The 21,688-nt window shown below is 54.1% G+C and overlaps 2 protein-coding genes across 2 annotated transcripts; one reads left to right on the top strand and one right to left on the bottom strand.

The window, feature by feature from the left end:
- Positions 1-5,410: 5,410 nt before the first annotated feature.
- vmp10 (metalloproteinase, extracellular matrix glycoprotein VMP10) lies at positions 5,411-8,459 on the bottom strand (the record flags this gene model as incomplete). Its single annotated transcript, XM_002948182.1, has 4 exons — positions 5,411-5,830; positions 6,046-6,413; positions 7,022-7,580; positions 8,274-8,459. Coding segments are annotated over 4 exons (1,533 nt in total), but the record flags the coding sequence as incomplete, so codon positions are not given.
- A 5,241-nt stretch (positions 8,460-13,700) lies between these two features.
- vmp3 (metalloproteinase, extracellular matrix glycoprotein VMP3) lies at positions 13,701-19,158 on the top strand (the record flags this gene model as incomplete). The annotated part of the gene is made up of 6 exons (XM_002948331.1): positions 13,701-13,752; positions 14,073-14,323; positions 14,533-15,076; positions 15,367-15,734; positions 16,115-16,951; positions 17,385-19,158. 6 exons carry the CDS (start codon positions 13,701-13,703, stop codon positions 17,460-17,462), a joined length of 2,130 nt encoding a protein of 709 aa, XP_002948377.1. The 3' UTR covers positions 17,463-19,158.
- Positions 19,159-21,688: the final 2,530 nt, after the last annotated feature.

Below are 21,688 nucleotides of genomic sequence, written 5' to 3'. Positions count from 1 at the left end.
AACCAAGTACATTGCAACGTAGATCTGAAGAGACACTTACGATAGAAGTTGTTGCGGCCTCCTAAGCAACGAGTATTTATATTCGGGAGGAAGCCTGGGTTAGATATCTAACGATACACCAGTGAGAGAGATTCTAGAAGCCTACGCTTCTAATGCTCCTTTCTTAGAAGAGAGCCCAGACCTTGACGGAGCGAATCCGTCCTGTAACCTGTCGGTTCCCGCCGACATTACGCGCTAACAAAAGGTCGGCAGACTTGCTACGGCGGTGTAGACCTGTCTGGATCGTTTTAGGGTTTCTAGGCTTTTTAGCCATAGCATAATCATTATTGACTGAACAGTTAGCCTTCTTGTGATGCGGCAATCCGTAGAATGACATACACACAAAGCATTAGTGTCATTGCGGCAACGTGTGTTGCCGCTGCTGCGCCAAATCCATGAGTCGGGACTGCCCGATACGTAGGTGGTACTACCGTTGCATCCATGTTCGATGCCGGCCCTTCGGTCTGCTAGCTAGCAGCCCAAGGCGCGCCAAAGTGCCAGTGCTTCATGGACCAATTGTGTGTGTGTGTGGTTGTTACAGTGGGCTCCAGACTCCCGAAGAGTAGAGCCATCGGGCCAGCTGGCCGTGCACTGCAGTAGATACTAATATACCAATTGTTGTCCGCTCCCAGCCAGAATGCATTCGGGGATCGTTCCAGTGGCACATTTTGAGATTGGAATGCAGCGGCAAAGCTGATGGTGTGTCGCAAAGGCACACTTCGTTTGAACTTGAATAAGAAGGACAGCAATCAAACAGGCACGAGAGAGACGCCAGGAGGGAGGTGCTTAGAGCGTTGCCATGGTCGGTCTAAAGTTGCCGAGCATGAAGGAACCAAACCATAAAATCATGCCGTTTGCTTATGATTCTTTAATGTAAGGGATATGCAACGACGTCATAGGCAAGGGCTGCGGCGTGAGGGAAGTGACTTCCCGGAAGTCAAACTCGAAGCCATGGAAAGCTATCTTTGCGATCCGATGTATCTGAATGTTCTCCTTTGGCCAATCAATAAAGAATTGATGTAGCTTTTACATGCAATGCGGAGTGAGATATGTAAATTGATCTCACCCTGGAAAGCTATCTCCGCCGACAGATATATCTGAATTCATTTCCTTGGTCTATCAATAGAAATAGCTTTCAGGCGCAATTTAAAGCGGGGCAAGATATGAAAGTTAATATGTTAGGAAGGCTTCCTAGCTTTAAGCTAACTTCGCCCACAAATTTATCTGGATTAATTCCATTGGTCCATCGATAGAGAACCAGAATAGCTTTCAGACGCAATTTTAATCGGGGTGAAATATGATGAAATGTTACACCATGACTGACTGACTGACTGACTGACAGCAGTGAACCTAGCCCCCGAAAGGCGCTTCGCGCCTGGGGCCTCGCCCAAAAAGACAAACACAGAAATACAAGCAACATTAACGTGTTCCTCTCCCTCCTGTCCCTCATCCCTTTCCTCTCCCTCCTCTTTCTTCTCTCCCTCCTTTCCCTCCTCTCCTTACACTCTTTTCGCTCCCCTTCAACGCGTCTCATCTTCCTAGTCTCTCTCTCGCCCTGTGACATTAATCTTGCAGATGTACTTCCCGGTTCCAAGGTTCAACTCCGTACACGTCTCTTCCTGCAGTGCTCAAGTACAACGTTCTATCCTTTATTACTAGTTCTTTTTCTCTATATCGCTTGACTCTTCACGTTGCCATTTGTTCGAGCGTCACATCCCATGTGAACTTTCGTAACCGTCTTATGTTCGGCCACAAGTTCACATTGCACATCTTCCTGGCTTCTGCGCTTTTAACGTGTTTCCTCTCTTATTCAATAACATCGCGCTACGGCCCCGGCCGCAGCGCCTCCTGTTACGACGTTCCTGCCGGATTGCGGAAAGAGTAATTGTGTCTCAGTCCGAGCATGCGCATTCATTGTACTATAACATTTAGGTCCTTGCCCACCTAGTCGCCGGGCAAGCCAACGCTACACGAAAACAAAGCCCTTAGTTGGCCCTGCTGAGAAGCTCGTCGTAAGAATGTAAATTTCAAAAGTCATAAAATGTGCTGGTTTCGCGTCGTTAGGCTAGCTGCCATCTATCGCTGTAAGTCGAGCCGCCGTTGTCAATTAATCATCCAAAAGGCTCACATCTCAGGATCACGATCGTGATTATTTATGTGTCGCGACACATAAATAATTACGAACAAAAAACCGAAGGGCGAATTTAGAACTTTATTGTCGTCGTAATCGTGCTGCAGCCGTACAGGGGCAGTCGCAGCGACCCAGCGGGCGATTGAAGGCCAGTTTTTGAGTGGCACGACACGCAGCGCCTTTACCACAGGTGCCATGCATGAGCATAACCATGGATGAAGCCAACTGAGCGAAGGGTTGAGGCACCTAGATCGTCAGGCATCATCAGGGCTTCCATCGGTGAAAGCCACAGAAGCACGTGCCCCATCAACGTGCGTCTAATCGGCAGCTAACGAAGAAAGCAGTTAAATTCGCCGCGCGCCGCTATATATGTTTATATACCTCGCCTTTTACGTGGCCTTGCATTATATCCACGTCGCAATATTTTCCGGCGGATGGTTCAGGATTGAGAAATCAATCAATCGACAATTGGTTTGGCTTTTAAATGATATTACAGTGTATCCCAAAGCAAGGATTGTTGGCGAATAAATCTCACCAATCCGACACTGCATGGCCGAAGCCAAGCCGCGCAATTGCTGCTTTGCCGCCGCCTGGATGAGCCGCACCGGACATTACAGCCAGGCACACGCTAAGGAGCCCATGAACATGTGCAGCGTGACAGAACATGCAGCGATTAGCATAGCTTCCAGCACGACAGTCATGTACGGCAGAAAACTCTAACCTATTAACGCCCTATGCATGGAAGCACAAACAGGCGAACACTATTTACATACTGATAGTTAACATGCCGGCAGCTTTGCCAGCAACTCTTCCTATATAAACGTCCATGGCCCCCCCGGCTTTTACGGACACACCCGCACTTGTGTGCGGAACTTGTAACTTGTAACTTGTATAATGTCTGGATTGAGTGGTTCCTTGTTTGTGTCTGTTACACCTCTCCGGGTATCACAACCGAGGTGTAACACACAGACACACATATTCGGTCTAAGGACCGATTGTATGTGGAGGTGACGCTGTGTCCCCGTGCGCAGGGGTTCCTATTCCGCACAGAACGCCCCTTTACGATAGCGGTGACGGCCTTTCTAGAAGCTGGTTGGGCACACAGCTTTCCTCTCCGTTACCCGCATTTGACGTGTGGCCAATCTCTATCGCCACCCCTCTATCTGCTCCCCGTGTGGGATGCTGCTTGGTAATGAAAAGCTCTCTCGACGCAGCACCGTCTCCTGTCCTTACTTCCCGCCTACCCATACGCGATACACCGCTGGCAACGGGGCAAAGATCTGTGCGTGTGGCAGCTCCAGCAGTGCGGAAGCTCTTCCCAGCCTGTCCCGGCCATCTGATCGGGCACCGCTTGTCAACATCCTCTTTCCCCAGCTCATGCAATATCATCAGCGTATCCTTCCGATTATAACCCTTCCACTTCTGTGCCGCAAAAAGTGCCCTAACGCAGCCTCCAGCAAGTTGGCGCGTATCATTGAATTAGATCTGAAGAATGGATAAAGTCCTGAGGGACGGCATAACAATGCACGGGTGCCTGCTGGCGCCCTGCCTGCCATGCGACGCGTTGTGTCGTCGCACCCTGAAAGGGAAGGAAAAGGAAAGGAGACGCCCTTCCTTCCTTCCTTCCTTCCTTGCAACAAACGTTGACATGGAAAATGAGCAACGTGAGCGAAAGCACATCATGTGCACGCATCTAGTCCCCCACACCATCCTTCCGCAGAGGCAAACCTAAGCCCCGCCAGGATGCCGTATGTTCCTCAATCCCACTCTCCTACAGACGCGCCCTGCTCTGCTCTGCCCGGCCCCCAAAGCCTAGGCCACCCGCTACTTCAAGCTTACAGCATGCCACATTTACTGGCAGCCCTCACCCTGGGGCAGGAAACTTCTCCACACACGGTGGAGATCCCTGCTGAGCAGGCTTCAGGCATTACTGTCCAGTACCCGTTCCAAGACCGTTATGTTGTGTTAGGTGCACGTGTACACGGGTTAGCCGTATGCAGCAGGAAGTCCGCCGTCCAGCGACCTTCGCGCCCATCCACGTGGACCATCGCCAACATGTGCACGCTCGCACACGTATACAGCTGCTTGGCGGGACGTGCACAAAGGAGGGGTCAGCAACAACGTTCCCCTCCCCATCCTCCGTCTCTTGACTCTCGACCGCGTCCTAGGTAATGTACCAGGACCTGATCTTTGTCACACTCACTCAGGCGCTTATCTCCAGCACCCGCTTTATGCGTCCCGTCGCCGGCCAACCTGGAACGTTTGGAAGAGAGAGGGGCCATGGCCGCCGTCAGATCCGACCAGATTAGGTCAGTATGTGTGATTCTCAAATTCCGTGTCAAAACACGTGTCGCCCGATTGATTTGGTTCGGCATGGATCGGTGGGTGCTGGGACACGTCCGTACAAGTCAAAGGGTAGAGCAAAGTGTCGGGCAGGACGGGCACTACTAGGAAAACAGCGCCCCCAGCGCTTAGCAGCGTAACGGGCCCTAGGAGGCCAGGCTCGATCAGCAGCAGTACGGATCGCTTGCTGGTTGTGCACCTGGCACTGCACCTGGTACCGCTGCAAGGAGGGTGGCCTTTCGCGCAGCAAATCACTATCTGATACCGTGCGGGAAACACGCAGACTGGAAAAGATGAGCTACGCGGCCCGATACGGGAGCAGCAAAGGTGCGATGCCAGAACAAGTGCTATACATTACGGGTTTAGGGTTAAGAGCCGACGTACCGAGCGAGGAGACGGTGGCTTGGGTGGCGCGCGAGGCGGAGGCCGGGGCGGTGGCGGCGGAGGCCGGGGAGGCCGGGGGTTAGGGGGTGGAGGGCTTGGTGGCAGTGGGCTAGGAGGTGGCGGGCTTGGTGGCGGTGGGCTGGGAGGCGGTGGGCTGGGGCTGGGAGGGGGCGGGGGCGGGGGCGGCGGTGGAGGCGGCGGTGGAGAGTCCGGCATCGGCGGCTGAGGTGGCCAAGGGGCCTCTGGAGGGTGCGAGGGACTGGGTGGTGGCGGTGGACGTGGAGATGGGGGTGGCAGCGGGGGTGAAGGGCTAGGAGGTGGAGGGCTAGGAGGTGGAGGGCGAGGCGGATTAGGGCTGGGAGGTGGGGGGCTTGGCGGCGGTGGTCTGGGAGGGGGGGGCCTTGGCGGCAACGGGCTCGGAGGCGGGGGGCTTGGCGGCGAAGGGCTTGGCGGTGGAGGGCTTGGCGGGAGGGGACTTGGTGGTGGCGGACTGACCGGAGGTGGCGGGGAGATAGGAGGAGGCGGACGGGGGCTCGGCTGCGGTGAGGGAGGCTTGGGAGGAGGTCTGGGTGATGGCGGCCTGGGTGGCGGCCGTGGCCTCGGCGGCGGCCGTGGGCTGGGGGGCGGCCGTGGTGGCGGCGGCGGTGGTGGCGGCGGCGGTAGCGGCGGCGGTGGTTTTGGCGGCGGCGCACTCGGCGGCGGCGGGGCGGGCGGTGGTGACGGACGCGCCTCAAGGAAGGCCAGGGAGGGGCAATCTGCGGGGGAGGTACTGTAGCGGCAGATGTGCACCTTGAGCGTGTCATTCCCGACCCAAGATCCACCGTACACTACCAGTCTGTAGTTTGTGAGGTTCGCCTGACTTTGCGATGCTACGGTTGCGAGGAAAGAAATCTTGCGGTCGGTGTAAATCCAGTAGCTCGGGTAGCCGTTATCCTGCAGTCAAACACATTCGCGAAGCAATTCAGGATACGGCCATCAGCACTGGGTGGATCCCTTGAAAGACGCAGTTCTGCAATCACGAAAGGTAAAGGCAAGGCAAGGCACTAGAGAAAAACATGAAGGAGGGAAAACTTGAAGGAGGGAAGGAAGGCGGCCAAGCGCAAGGCTTCTGACGCACACGCACATGCAGTGTCGGGACCGCCACTCACCATGGTCGCGTTAACTTCGTGGACGTTCACTTTGTTGGCATAGAAGCTCGACAAGCTCGTGTCACCGCCCTTGTTCACACGTACGGCGATGTACAGGTTCTTCCCCAGGGAGATGTTGGAATACGTGGGCAGCCAGTCTGGCATGATCCTCAAGAAGTTGCCTACTGGAGTGAGGTAGGTGGCAGGAATGTTGAACGTCAGCGCCGTGTTGGCGGGTAGCCTTTGGGAGTCAATGGCATCGCCGCCTGGCGCGGGAGATGACCAGCCCAGGCGAGAGATCTCGGCGGCGTTGGGGCAGACATCTCCACGGCCCATGGCGGTCGAGTAGTCCTCGTACTCCCAGCCGTTTTGCCAGGAATGCCACAGACCTGGGGATGTCAAGGACGGCGGGCGGGAGGGACGGTCGGCAAAAGCAAATCAGATTCGAGACAGAAACAGAGTCAGAGGGCTGGCTGCGAGGTACGACGTCCGGGAACCCCCGAAGAGGAAAGAAGAGGAAAGAAGGCACTCGTTATTGTACGGCTGCAAGTTCTCGGAGGAGGCATTCTGGTAGGGATAGGCCAACCAGATCTCCCTTCCCGTCCTGTAGCTTCTGAAAACCACCCGGGAAGCACACACACACAGCACACACAGCACGCACACAGACACACGCACAGACACACAGACACACAGAGACACACACACACACAGACACACAGAGACACACACACACACACACAGACACAGAGACACACAGAGACACACACACACACACACACACACACGCACATACATATACACACACGCGCATACAGATTGGATGTTCTCTTGCGCGCGTGCACGCATGGACTTAAAGTTTCATTCTAGCTAAGGATATCCATCAACCTCCTCACTGAAAAGAGAAAAGGAATTTTGAGTTTGAGGGGCTGCTGGCCGCACGGGCAGCTTTGTACTGTCCCCATTTCAATACGCTCTCTTGCGTCCCCTGTGCCCTCACCGTAGTTGTGAATAGACTCCTGCATGATCGTGGCCCAGCGGTTTACGCCGTACCCAGATGTCTGTAGCCAGATCTGCCGCCCTGGCAGCAGTGCAAGCCCAGCCCAGGGGCACAGATTCATCATGCCCGGAGGAACGACGTACGCGAAATGGGTCATGGACGAAAATGGTGTAATGCCCATAAGCGTCCTGGCTCCGTCATCACCGTCCTGCGAAATCGTCCACCAGCTACATGCCGCCACGGCCGAATTCGTACAATTCGGCCGTACAGTAATCGCGCGGAACGCCGTGGCGTTCAGGTTGAACTTGCCGTACGAGCATTGCGTGTACTTTTGCGCGACGCCGCCGGTGCCATCACCGTTGGGCCCCAGGAAAATGGAGCGTGCGGCGGCTTCCGTGAGTGAAGCCGGGAATCCGCAAGCGGAGTAGTCCAGGATGACCACAAGCAGTCGCTGGTAGACTATGCTCGCTTCAGGCGGGAGAGCCGGCAGGGGAGACACGACAAAGGTGCTATCCGAGCTGACCGGATTGCATACGCCGAATGGGGTAATGTAGCAGGTCTGCGAGGTGGGGCAACCATTGGGGAGAGAGGCGCGGTGAGGGCGGAAGGGGCGGGAGTTCGCGTCCTAGTTGTCTGTCCGGCTTATTAGCCAGACAGCGCACCGTCTGTGGCATCTAATAGCAGTAACAATGGCATCTAGCAGCAGCACTACTGACATCACCAGCATCACTAGCGTTAAGTAGCAACCGTGCTGTTGCCGCTTCTGGAGGTTGTGCCTTGTGCATATGTGTGTGGGAGGGAGGGCCTGTAATTCCCCAATTGATAATCATGGCCCTTTCATGTCGCTTCCCGTTTAGAGCCTGCTTACATCCTATAGCCCCAGGGCAGTAGTTCTCCCTGTAATCCGCGTTTCGGAGCGCCATTATAGCGTCATTCATTCATTCATCTAAGCCCTAAGACGATCTGATGGCAAACCCTCAAACCCAGCGGCCCTGGCTGTGCACTATACTTGCCATGAGGTGCGCGTACGATACGTGTCATGAAAGCAGTACGGCACATGTGCGGAGAGCTAAGTCGTGCGCATTTATTTCTATCTGCGCTCTGCCTACTAGGCATGGCGTGGACCTCAAGAAGAGATCACAGGTTCGATCCCCTGATTATCTCGGATTTGCCGGGTTTCAGAGTTCTCTGTGGAGTGTCCAAGACCTGGAAGAGCAGCCTAGCCGACTGACTGAGCGAGCGGTCAACTCACTATGATCACCACTGCGCCTGGCAACACTGTCCGGCCGAACGAATCAGTCTTGGGGGGCTCGTAACCAACGGCGATGGGAGTCAAGGAGCCGTCAATGTTACGAAGGACCCACTGCTGGTCCACCTCATGTGTATCAATGAACATGAGCTCTCCAGACAACTGGACAGGTTCCACCGGCGTGATATCAATGACGTTGGTGTCATAAGCATCCTCTGAACCATTAGTTATCTGAGAATATCCTGTGAGAAAACAAATAAATTTGCAGCCACGGGACGGGTGGGGCCAGCTTTACTCTTTAGCAATGCCAATTGTCGCGATAACAGCGGGGTGGCGCTGGCCGTACATGTTTGGAAAGCGCTGGCTAGTAGCTGCAATTTTTTATGGATAGCCAAAGGGCACGGCGCTTTATGAAACTGATATTACCACAGCAACTTTGTCGCTCATCGTCGTTTCGTTACAGGTTAACAGATTTGCCATATCGCAAGCAATCTGCATCTTGGCTAGAATGAAGCCACAGAAGGTAGAGAATAATATGTACAATCTGTCCGGAACAAACCCACGAATATGTAATGCGGATGGGCTTAGCCTAGGTTGCTCCCGTTGCCTGACCCTTGCCCTACCTCCTGTCGCTATCAAAAGCAGCAGGAGTGGAAGCGCCACGCGCCACATGGCGCCTCCAGTACACACAAGGAGCAACACTCTTGCCTCCTGGAGGACGGTTGCACCCTGCGACACCCGGCAAATAGCATCTTAGGTCCCGACTTGGAAGGACAGGCTATCCATACATACAAGGGCCCGGCAAAAGTTATAGATGAAGTTAACATGATCATGTAATCTACTTAATTTCTTCTGGAGATGAATGAACCGATACCTGGAGACCGAACGGACGATTGCCCACCACTCACGTCTCCTACATCCACATGGAAAAGCTAGGAGCTATAAGTGTTTGAGTGATTATCTCTGAGCTTAATGGCTTCATTAAAGCATAGCCTATATATCAGAGTTAGGTACGGCGGGCGGCTTTCCCAGCAGCTTCCTATTGTGCAGCTCAAATGAGCGGCCTTGCGGGGAGGCCGTTGTGCCGAAAATTGTTTTGGCTTTTCCGACATCTTTCATTTAATAACAGCGATAAAAGCCTTTGGTTCCGAATGTGCCCTGCCCGACTTCGTAAGCCGTACGGCATCACGTAACAAACAGAACGATGCACATTAGACTCTGAAAAAAGGATTACGAATAATGTTAATCTTGATTAATGCTAAATCGTGGTGGATGCTTTATCAGACTGCGTATGACAAAGGCTGCAACTGTTCCGCTGAAGCGCTGCCACCCGCCAGCCATGCTGCATAATTGCACAAGCTGACCGTTACTACTCCCTGTCCCCACAACCGATTACATCACCTGTGCTTTAGCCTAGCTGAATGCAGCTTTAGTAACCATGCCAAATATCCACTTTGGTACATTGGAAGCCTGCATAATTTAAAGTTTCTAAAATGAAATTATTTTTTGATGAGTTATCCTTACAGTCACACGCAATATGGGCGCGCATGTGTCCCGATGTCAGCCTGAGTGCTCTGTGGCAGGCGGGCCATCGTCGAGCCCCTCAGGCCCACACAGCACAAAATTAGCAAGAAGCTTACTCATTGAAAAGCTGTTAGATGTCTAATGTGTTTGAAGTAGCAACATGCTAAGGCCGGCAAAGCCCATCGCTCTGTTTCTCGGACAGCCCTGCGGCACCTTCTCCACCGAGCCCTCCCGTGGCCACGCCATGATGGCCCGCCAGCGCCTGTTCCGCCTCACGCGCGGAGCTAATGTCTGCACGTCCGTGCCATCCAGGCGTTTGATCACAGTCCTGCGCCTCCGAGTTGCCGACATGTCGCCAACACAATCAGCCCTCCCCACATTGCCAAAATAGGGATTCTCACGCATCCATACCTCAGCGCGACAGAGACGAATGCGGGATACATCGGTCGCAACAATTTTAGAGTTTTCGCACCTCACCGAGGCCACACAGCTATTCGTTGCGTGCGCCAACACACAATTTGCATGCATGCATTTCGCATGTGCTTTGCGCAATGCGCAAAGAGAGTGTCGCAACAGACCCAGTTGGTGCCGCGGCGCGAAAGGCCCTCGGCTGCCCGCCGTAGGCCTCCGAGGGCTGAAGAAGGGAAATGTTTCGGACCTACCAGCTTGCAATTACCTAGCAATTGCCGCCAAATTTTGAATCTGCCCAGTAAAATCCTGGATGTAGTTCAGTCGATGGAATTACAATTTACCTCGGCACGCATGAACAGTGACATTTGAAGTATGATTTTTTTATTTATTTAACTGGTTGACCAATGTTGACCTGGCCAACCCCATCGCTAATCCACGAGCCTTGCAACGTACGAAGCCCTTCCTCGTCTTCTTCTGTTCTTCGTGTTAGAATCAGCAGAGCGTCGGACCCCCTCGGGTCCTATTACTGCTGTCTCCATTCACTGGTATATGGGCGTCGGTCACTTTCCGAAACTCCGGACGTGTCAATTTTCAGTATATTAAGGGGTCATGGTGCACATGACCGAGCGAGAATGCTCTCATTTAAGCAGTAGGTTGATGCGTTCACATAGGAAGGCGGGGCGCCGTCTCAAAGGTCTGGACATGAACAAAATACCTTAAGGCCAAGCCAGTTTCGGTTGCCGCAACCTGTGCCAGAACATCTTTTCATTTGCTTTTTTCCCAATAGCACAGAAGGCCGTTCCCTAAACCAACGGCTGCCCGCAGCGGCCACACCCCGCCAGTGTTTCGAAAGCAAAATCCTTGAGCACATGTTAAGCAAATATGTATACCGAAGCAAATACACGTTTAAGAGGTGTGAAAGGTTGCCGTCTGTAAGCTTTTCTCCGCTGGCGGGCGCGCGGTATATCCGGCCACGGCCGATCCGTGGTCAGCTGCGGGCAGGTAGCCACTGCTCAGCTCCCCCCATGCACATTGGCACGCGTGCAGCCAAATCATCCAATGCATCAGCAAACCGATATTGCGACACCCAAGGCGTTCCACTTGGCGGCCAGCCAGCTTGCCTGTCGCCCGGCGTATCGATGTGCTTGCTTGCTTTCAGCATCTGCTGCGTCCACAGCAATTCGCTATATGCTTTACTTTACTACGAAGAAATCCGGGAAGAACTAAAAGAAAGGTATGGGGCCCCCTACGCAGAGGTACCTCAATACCTGCGGCAGGCAGCCTTTACCAGGGCATTAACATAGGGGCGCTTGGCAACCAGCAATCTCAAATCATGTTCACATGTTATGCTAATAGCCGATCACCATGTAACACACACACACACACAAATAGCCGATCAATCTGCGTTAGGTGGTGCTACAGTGCGCAACAAACAAGCAGCGGGTGGAGATCCTCCTCAAGCAGCGAATGATCAGCAGCACTAAGGCGTGCCGCTGTGCTTGAACATCCCCCTATACACTGGCTGCGGACGAGCATGGGACCGAGCGAGGGAGCCACAGCCAAGGGTACGCTTGAAAAACCGTCCGGCTCCAATTCCCCGTGAGGCTCTTGACAAAACCAGCATTCGCCGACCACTGAGCCACTGAGCCGAAAATTACCATCACTACGTGGACTGGCGGCAGCGCAGATGGGGGCAGACAGCGTTGCGGGGAATGGCTTGCGCCCCGTTGCATTTCCAGACCACCTGCTGCCGGGGGGAAGCGCCTTGCAGCCGTGCAACGGCTTTGGTTGACATTAGGGATAACGGGCAGCGGCTTGCTTTTTTAAATAATACATCCGTCTTTAAGTCTAGTGTTGTACGTGATTGGTCTATGAACGGATGCAACCCCCCACCAAAGACTATCAAGGCTACTTGGCAAGTCCAAATCCGTACACATGCCGCGTACCAAGGCTGTGTCACACTTCGCTGGTTGGCATGTGGCTGGGGTGAAAACAGGTGGCTAGTTGGGTACATATCTATGTGCCTAGGTGGTGCCTGCGTGGGTGGGTAGGCCACGATTGCCCGAGCGTTGGAGGGTAAACTGGATGATGCTGTCCACTACGCCTACGGGACAAGGTATAACATGCCCATCCATCAATGTCTTGTCAAGGGCCTCGTGCAAATTTATTTTACGGCTTACAGTATCTCAGCATCTAGCTGCATGCGTATTCAGCTCTTCTACTTTCAGCTCAACCTGTCACGCGTTTTTTGCTTTTACGTTCTTACCACATTGTTCGACTTCTGCTTCGCCAAGAACGGCCCAGAGGGTGGGCGCCGCCGGAAATTTCTTTCCTTTTTTCCCTTCCTTTAGAATCTTTCCTTTTAACATTTTTTTTATTTTTTATTATGCCATTTGCGCGTCAATCTTCATAAATCTCACCAAGCATAGCACTGGAGCATGAGCCGTTTTGTGTGTAGTTGCCGTAGATGGAACGGAGGGGTCCCCTTGCCGTAGATGGAACGGAGGGGACAATCTGGCATCTGGGCCGCAGCAGTCCCCCAACGCAGACCCGGGGTCCTGCTACCCGTCTGCGGTTCTGAAGGAAGACGGCTCCGGTTGACGTCCGTTGCAAACCAGAGGTCTGCTTCTCATGCATCTATACATACCTGGCAGATCATGCCACTCACACCTGCCGTGTGTCATACAGGCCCTGTTGCATCACTTGATGCCCACCCACGTTACGTCCCGGCCAGCATGCTTGTGAACCAGGGGGCCGGGTCGGTTGCCCAGCGCTCGGTTGGGAGGTGGGGCGGGTCCTTTTTCAGCTCCAGAACCATCAGGGCCCCACATCAGGGCCTCACATCAGGCGATCGGAAGGTGTGCCTAACCCTAGCCGCAGCTGAGTGGGAAAAAAGGGGAAAGAACTAAAGACGCGCGTAGTTGTAATCTGAAGCCCTCCGGGAGTTGCGGTAGCCGGGGGAATGATTTCGCCTGAAGCGCAGCAGTGCATGTTCTAAAATTTGATATGTATTATGATATTAAGTTAAAGGAGAAGTGCTACGGTCAACGTGCGTTCTGTTGCGTCATGCCGCTGTGCTGCTGCAGGCAGGTAGTTGCAGGCCCGCTTCGGCGGGCCGTACTTGCAAACCTGCTGTTGGGCCTTGGGAGTTCACAGGGTGCTACAGTTATTATCACATGTTTACTGCAATAGTGTTGTGGCCCTTGAGAGAGACATTGGCACCCTGTCGAGCCCGTCGTACCATTCGTTTGCCGGAGCACCTGGCGGTACTATTTATAAGCAACGATGCATCAATGAGCTACTATAACTAAATTAATCTTATCTAAGTACGTGCACAAGCTGCATACATCTGCTGAACTTCCAGCGCGTGGCCATGGCTTGTCATAGTCTTTAGCGAGGTTGCGGGAGGAGCCAACCTCTACCTGTGACACTTAATCTGGTCTGAAGCTATTACGAGGAGGAATACAGGGACAGGCTTCTCCAGCAAGTGTTGTCATGTGGCAGAAGGCGCTTCCGACGCTTTTGCTGCTCGTCGCGGCCGCGCAGGGTGAGCCGACGTCATGTTCCTCAAATCTTTCCCGATGTACACATGACATATATAAATATCAAGACCTTTTTTTTACCTGCGTACGTCATAAGCCCACATCTTGAGGCGTCGCGCCTTTGGTTATTATCGTAAAGCCAGGTGCTTAATTCCAGTTAATGCCGGAATGAGACCGTTTTCCCCCAAGTTTGCGATACATAGAGCTTAATTCTTGATTATCAATGCCTATAACTGACGTTTTATATTTGTAGCCATCAGCCGTTACTAGCTATGAACCTGGCGGCTTCCCCCTCTGCTCCGTTTCACATGGATGGACTCTGCAGTTGCGCGAGGGGCTCCAGGCCCATCAAGCAATGCTCCAGGCCAATCAAGCAATGCTCCAGGTCAAATCAAGAAGCAAACTTTGCAAGGTCAGATGGCTTACGTCACTCTGGATAATGGCGAAGAGCAGTGGGCTATTGTCAACGATCAAGACAAGAAGGTCACACCCCTTACAAAGGGCTACAAGCCACCCAAGGACAAGGACAAGGATAAAAAGGATAAGGATTTCGAGCCCGGAACGGTTGTAAGCTTGGTAAGTGGCACATTTATGGCTTATATAGCTCGTCCATGGAATTCAATTCCAGCGGCAGACACCATATTGCAACATGAACCGCCATGCACGTGCAGAATCACCTGGAAAAACAACACTCGCTAGTGTCCCCCTTTGCCACTCGTGCCAGGAGCACCTATGCGTTAACACAGGTGCTAAGCTTTGGCATGTGAACCATGATGCATCCACAGGACTGTGACATCGATGCTAGCGGCACTTGCACACCGTCGGCGGGCGCCACAACAAATATTGTGGCAGCAGTGCCGGCGATTACCCCTGTAGTCTACCAGCGGCTGTTGGTCATCATCCTGAACTACTCGAGCTGCGGCTATTCCGCGACAGCCACGGAGGATGCAGTACGCAGCGTCTTCCTGGGGCCAAACGGTGATGGCACCGGTGGCGTTGCGCAAAAGTACACGCAATGCTCGTACGGCAAGTTCAACCTTAACACTACGGCATTCCAGACGGTGGTCGTCTACCCGGCCTGCTCCACCGCTGCCACAGCTCAATGCAGCTGGTGGACTCTTTCCAATGATGGCGACACGGCTGCCAAGGCCGTACTGGGTACCACTGCTTTCAGCGGTTTCACCCACTATGCCTACGTCGTACCGCCCGGAATCCCATGCGGCTGGGCGGGGTTGGCTCTGCTGCCAGGAAAACAGATCTGGCTGGCAACCATGAATTACGGTGTATACCGTTGGGCTACGATCATGCAGGAGGCCATCCACAACTATGGTGAGGTTTGACCTTGTGTTCTAGGACAATACAGCCGTTATGCTGCTTAACATGGCGCCCATGTATGGTGGCTTGCTAGGCTATCCTTAATCTGAATTTCCAAGGGTCTGCCTGCCCATCCCAAGTTTGCTTCCCTTGCAAGTGCCATAGTATGCTGAGGTCCCTTGGTCCTTGAGGTGTACAAGGGCCCAGTAGATCCCAAAGGCACGGCAACTTTGAACTGCAGTGCTTGCTAAAGGATGCGCAATTAAATTCCTGCGTGTACTGTCCTCCTGCGTCCATGCCCACAGGTCTGTGGCACTCCTGGCAGAACGGCTGGGAGTACGAGGACTACTCGACCGCCATGGGCCGTGGTGACGCCTGCCCCAACGCCGCCGAGATCTCTCGCATGGGCTGGGCCACACCCGCACCAGGCGGCGGGGCCATCAGCTCTGCTTCGTTTGCTCCAGGTTCCGCACTTGCCTTTGCCCTGCCCGCCACCTACCTCACTGGCGACGGCAACTACCTGCGAGTGGTGCCCGACTGGCTGCCCACCTACAGCAACAACACGCTTGCTAAGAACCTCTACATCGCCGTGAGGGTTCCCAAGAGTGGCGATGCCGCCCTTACCGCCACATACTCACCCAAGCTCAACATTCACGAAGTCAATGCAACTATGGTGAGCACTGTACGCTGTGTGGTTCCGTGGTTATGGATGGGTAGGTGAGCAAATCGGTAGGTGGGGGAAGGAATGAGTGGCTCGACAGGCAAGTGAAATGTGTTGTACCCACTTCCACTGTTTATATGGTAGTGAAAACAACAAAATGTGCCATTTTTACAATATCTCTTGGGCCCACACCTGGCTCGTATGGGCACTCGTTACACCTCTCTATCTGGGTAAGGCAACCTGGAGGTGTAACACACACACAGCTACACACACACACACACACATCTGTACACACACACACATCTGCACACACACACACACACATCTGCACACAATGTCGTTTTCGCACTGCGCGCGCGTTCTGACTGTCATACTGCCCATCTTCCTTGCAGGACAATGCTTACCCAGCCTCATACCAAAACAGCGACCGCAAGATCTCTTTCGTCCGGGCAATCTCCTCCACTGTAAGGGCCAATTTGACAGCCTACCAGCTGGTGGTTTACGCGGCATCCTGGGTGGGCCCAGACACTTTGCGTGTCTACCTCTGCCGATACGATGTCTCGCCGGATGAGTGCCCCCCACTTTCCGTGCTTGAGACGCTCCCATCGGCGCCGCCGAGCCCGCCTCCCCCCAGCCCGCCGCCGCCACGACCACCGCCCCCGAGCCCCGTGCCGCCCACCCCGCCGCCGAGCCCACGGCCGCCTCCAAGTCCGCGACCGCCCAACCCACCCCCCAGGCCGCCGTCGCCCAGGCCGCCGCCCAGGCCGCCACCAAGGCCGCCGTCACCCAGGCCGCCACCCCCTGACCCGTCACCCCCGCCGCCGAGCCCACCATCACCTCCGACGTCGCCGAGCCCTCCAGATCCTGCATGGCCTAACTTGCCAACAAGCCCTGACCCGCCAAGCCCCAATCCGCCAAGCCCTGACCCGCCAAGCCCCGATCCGCCAAGCGCACCGCCGCCAAGCCCTCCACCTCCAAGCCCACCGCCGCCAAACCCTCCACCACCAAGCCCACCGCCGCCAAACCCTCCACCGCCAAGCCCACCACCGCCAAGCCCTCCACCGCCAAGCCCACCGCCTCCTAACCCACCACCGCCAAGCCCGCCGCCGCCTAGTCCACGGCCGCCGACGCCCCCACCGCCAAGCCCACCGCCACCCCGGCCTCCGCCTCGTCCCCCACCAACGCGTCGGTCGCCGCCACCGACATCGTCACCACCGCCGCCGGTAGCGGTGAGTTGCTAGTCTGCTGGACCGCTTGTGAAGCAATAAAAACCATAGTAAAACTCACTCCATGCAAATATTCTCTTACGAATGCCGCTGTCAACTCCTGGGAGGGCAGGGGGAATGTTTGCCGCATGTAAGGGGGGTTGTCTGCGGACACTTTATTTAGTTCTTGACAAGCGACACCTGCGCATCGTGCGTGTGTGGAAGTGCGTGTGGAAGTGCGACGCATTACGTTGTTTCCCAACCTTACCATCAATCCCGTCCACGCACACTTTCCTGAGAAAGTGCGACGGTCTGCAGCATGAAAGTCCTTTGCCTTACTGGCTGCCAGCCCGCTTCCTTACCTGTCCTCTTGCACATGCTTGCGTATGGCTTAACCTACCCTCGTGATTCTCTCATTCATTCCCCTCACGTTCGCGCTCGCGCCTTTGTCCTCTAGGCGTTTATCGGTGGCGACAGCTCAACGGTAGCCGCGTCAGACCAGCCCCCGCTTCAGCGCCGCCGACTGCACCAGTAAAGTGCACACTGCCGCAGCAGCAGGGCGGACTTGCGAAAGGCAAGGAAGAAATCAACGTACGTCGATTCCTTGGAAGAACCGACGCTGGGGAAGTTGGGGTTTGCCAGCTTGCTCGTGCTGTGCCACCACTATGCTGGTTCAATAGCGAACGCGATCAGTCCTGTAATGCAGCCTGAGAAGCCGGCAGCCATTGCGCCGTGGGGCCAATCCAAGGAGATATTGGCAATGAAGAGAAGTAAGAGAGAGCGAGAACGGGCACCACGCAACACATGTGGTGGCGATGCTGTATGCACGTATTGTTTGCTGCTTTCATTTTGTGCATACTTCGTACAGCGCAAGCAGGTCGACCGGAGTACAGTAATCCTACAACAGTAATCCGGATACAGCGAACAGCTGATACGGCCGCAATCGAGTAATGAATCGGGCTCGCGTGACAGGTGACGGTTCGGTTATTACGCATCGAAACCTGTCATACGGGGGTTGGGTAGGCAGCACAACCGACCGCGCTAGGAACGGGACCGTGCGCGCTCCCTAGGAACCCCGAAGGCACACGTGGGGAGAGCGGGGTGAGGGTAGAAGGCTGTCTGGCCCCGCGTCCACCAAGAGGGACTACTCCGAACTCAGGACGCGCATACATGTGCGTTCAACACTCCCATGCAGTTTGCCGCGACCTTTGTTTCTGCTGAAGTAACAGTTCACTACTCGGATGAGAGTATGAGGGAGCCGCACCTCCATGCGTATGTATCGTATGTATGTAAATTTATGCTGCATCAATTTCCAGAACTCCAGGTACCGTGTGGGTAGTAGGCTGTGATCATGTTGCGAGAATGTACGGCGTTACGGCAGTGGATCTAACTGGGTTACCCGTGCTGCGTTTTGGGGGTATTCCACCACTCATTCGCATGGCGATGACAAAGGCAGCGTAAGCCACACGGTAGTCCTGCGTTTATCAGTTACACACACTCGTGTTCAGCTGCTTGCTAGCAGTCGGGTTGCAATGTGGGTTGAATCGTGCCGTACACCCGAAGACGGTGCCAGCATCGTATGTATTGGCCAGGGAAGCTCTGCGCACGAATTTTCAGTAAGCATTCTGTGGACCAAGCTTGCCAGCGTGTGGTGCACGCCGTAGAGCTTCCCGCATTACTTCATTCTTCCATGTCGTACGTTGTTGCATAGAAGTCGCAGTGGGCACGAGGAAGCCGGGTGGCAAAAAGGTACATGATGGCTTCCCGGAATGTTTCGTCGCAACAGGTGAATTGTCTTTATCTCTACTTAGCTTAAGGCAATCATCGGTGCCCTGGGTTTTCATAATCATAACTCGGGATGGAGCTCTCCTAGCTAGGCTTCGTTCCGAGCAGTATAATAGCTGGTAGGCTCACGGGACGGTGATTACACATGTAATGCGCCGCTCCCTTTAACTGCTTGATAGCTTATTTGCTTGCTCTCCAATGTGTTGTGGCCGTGGAGTACAGCAAGGGCGGTGATTAAGGCCAGGCAGTACTTTTAGGGGACTGTAACAGTAAGTATTGTTTACCGGCCCGCATGTAACCCCAGGCGGTGTATGTACGTGGCCATGCACACATCAGTTGTTGTCTAGTGGGATATTCCAATATGGCCAAGTGCACCGAAGCGTGGGGCAAAATAATTCATCGATCTATTGTATTACGTGGTTCGGGCTGTAACAACGCCTGCTCTATCTTCCGAATTCCTCTGGAGTCCCCGAGCCTGCAAGGAGAGGTAAATGCCATATATGCACCTTCCGCAACCTCATTCCATTCATATTTTGGTTTTCAACAAAGGAAGCAAGCATCTCCATCCCAGCTCAAGCAGTCTCTCAGATGCAGGCCTGTCTCCCAGGGCTGCGCCTAAGCAGGGGTACATGGGTAGCAGCAGTACAAGTTTGAGTAACGAAATGACAGTCCCTTGAATACAAGGAGGTACAGCAGCAGGACGAGTTAAGAGGCCTTATACTACCTGTTGTACATGCACTCATGCCTGCATTAAAGCCAGGGGAACCATCGGCAAGGGGCAGGTAACAGTGCCGGGTCGGTCTTCATGGCTGCAGCCATATATCGCTGCCCGTGCTCCATAGCTGACACCGCAACAAGAGCCACAACATCCCAAACACATTGTTGCACTGTTTGTGGAGCTTGGACGAGCCACAGTTGTTCGCGTGGCACTGGCAATCCCACTGACAGATTGAGTTGGTCCGCTACTGCCTGTGCCACCGGACAGGCCTAAAAGTACTTCTAGTGATGACAGCGAGAGGATACACCTCCCAGGGTATGGGCTACTCGACGAGCCACAGAAAGTAGCGAAAGTTGCATATGAGTCGCTAATTCAACCAATCAATGCAGCCCTGAAGTCTGATGGGGGCCCCTGCACCCCTCCCTGTTGTTCGACCGCTGTAGCCCAGGAATGTCACTAGGGTCACACACAGACCTGCGATAATAATGCCCCGGACCCGAGAAGTGGAGCATACTACACTAACGATGCGAGCTAGCCTCCAGCATAAAGGCATTGGAAAGGCATTAGAGCCCGTCACAGAGTAGGCCGTGTGGGACATAGGACGTAGGACTCCTGATGTTGCCCATGTGTAGGATGCGGACTTAAATGCCAGGCCTCGGCGGGCTGTGGCCTTTACGCCGTCACACTGGGGCGCCCATCAACGCAGGCCATACATATCAAATACACGCAGAAGTGGAATGATCTAGCTCCCAGCCAAGTAGCCAAGTAGCTTGCACGCTGTTACACAGCCACGCAGGCACGTTTGCCCATGCAAAAGGGGCAAATTGCCCCGCGTTGGGACTCCGTATTAGTGGTTAGCAGAGAAGTCCCGAAGTACGTGCTGAAGTACAAATTCGGCTGCAGCGCCAACAGGCATGAAGGTTGCCTTGTAGCAATGTGGCCATACAACATCTTAGCAGAGATACACCTACTGTGTCTAGCAGGAATACCTACTGTGTGTAGAGTATCCTGGGCATCACGGGACAGCACGGGATCTGCATCCGCCGACCGGTACTTCTCTGAAGCCGTGATATAAAAATTGGTATCGAGCAGGTATCTCCGTTCCGACCTGAATTTGAATTTGAGTTTAAGCGGTTTTTGCTGAGCGGGAAGCGCGGCGAGTTGGCCAACTGCCTCACCGGCTTAAGCACCATCAGGTGGTCTATAGTTCAAATGAAGCACGCGAGCCATCGGGACGACACATAATTCCGGCAACCACATCTATCATGTTTGCTCCGGCTCACCGCTGGCGTTCCCCGTATCAATCGATTGCTCAAAACCAGGCGACACCTTGGTGGCGGGCCCCGCGACCGTTGGTTACCTTGTGGGTACTGCCACCACACTGGGCCCTGTGGTAGGCTAAAAGGGTCGAGGTCGCCCTCTACAGTTGGAAGGGGGATACTTGTAGTATCCGGGGCATACCACAGAATCTGCATCCGCCGACTGGTACTTTTCTGAAGTCATGATGTAATAACACCTGCTATTTATTTTTCATCCATTTCTCAGGTCTTCTGCTATAGTTTATGCCTGGAAAACTTCACAGGAATTCCGTCCGCGAGCCATCCTATTTATGCGTAGGATGCGCGCGTGTGACATGGCAACCCCGATCCGAATGCGCGTGTAGCGGCAAATGTTAGTTGGTTATGGGGTGATCGGGATGCGGTTCAATGCAGTCGTTGCGCCCTAATGGAGTAGCAAGCAGAACATGGATTGGCAAAAGACGGCCATAGCGTCCGGTAGCTTCGTGCTATTGTCGTACAGTTGGCGTAATCCCCAAGGAGGTATGCGTAATCCGGAACGTAATCGGAAGCTGATTAACGTAATCTGGAAGGTGGCTTACGTAATCTGGAAGCTAGCATGCGTACGGAAAGTTGTATGAATGGTGGGCGCACTGATAGTATAAAAGGCGAGGCCGAACCGCCTGTTGTAGATTGAATCCGACCGGGCAAATAAGCGCCGAGTCAGGCTATCCTCACAAATATTTCAGATAACTGGCTCCACTGGCGACTGTGTCCCTTGTCTCTCATCACGGGCACCCCTTCTATAGGTACATCCCCAAAGTAACTCCAAATTCAAGGACTAACCCCTTTCTCCCTCTCCCTCCGCGTTCTGCACTACTGTGGAAAAAATTATTACAAGACTACGAAATCCCGAAACTGGGCTAATAGCCTTAGCGTGTTACTCTATCCCACTAAGTATCTGTCTGGACACTTAAGCCT

This window comes from Volvox carteri (assembly GCF_000143455.1).
Source record: "Volvox carteri f. nagariensis unplaced genomic scaffold VOLCAscaffold_9, whole genome shotgun sequence".
Taxonomy (NCBI): domain Eukaryota; kingdom Viridiplantae; phylum Chlorophyta; class Chlorophyceae; order Chlamydomonadales; family Volvocaceae; genus Volvox; species Volvox carteri.
This window is presented reverse-complemented; position numbering and strand designations above follow the sequence as displayed.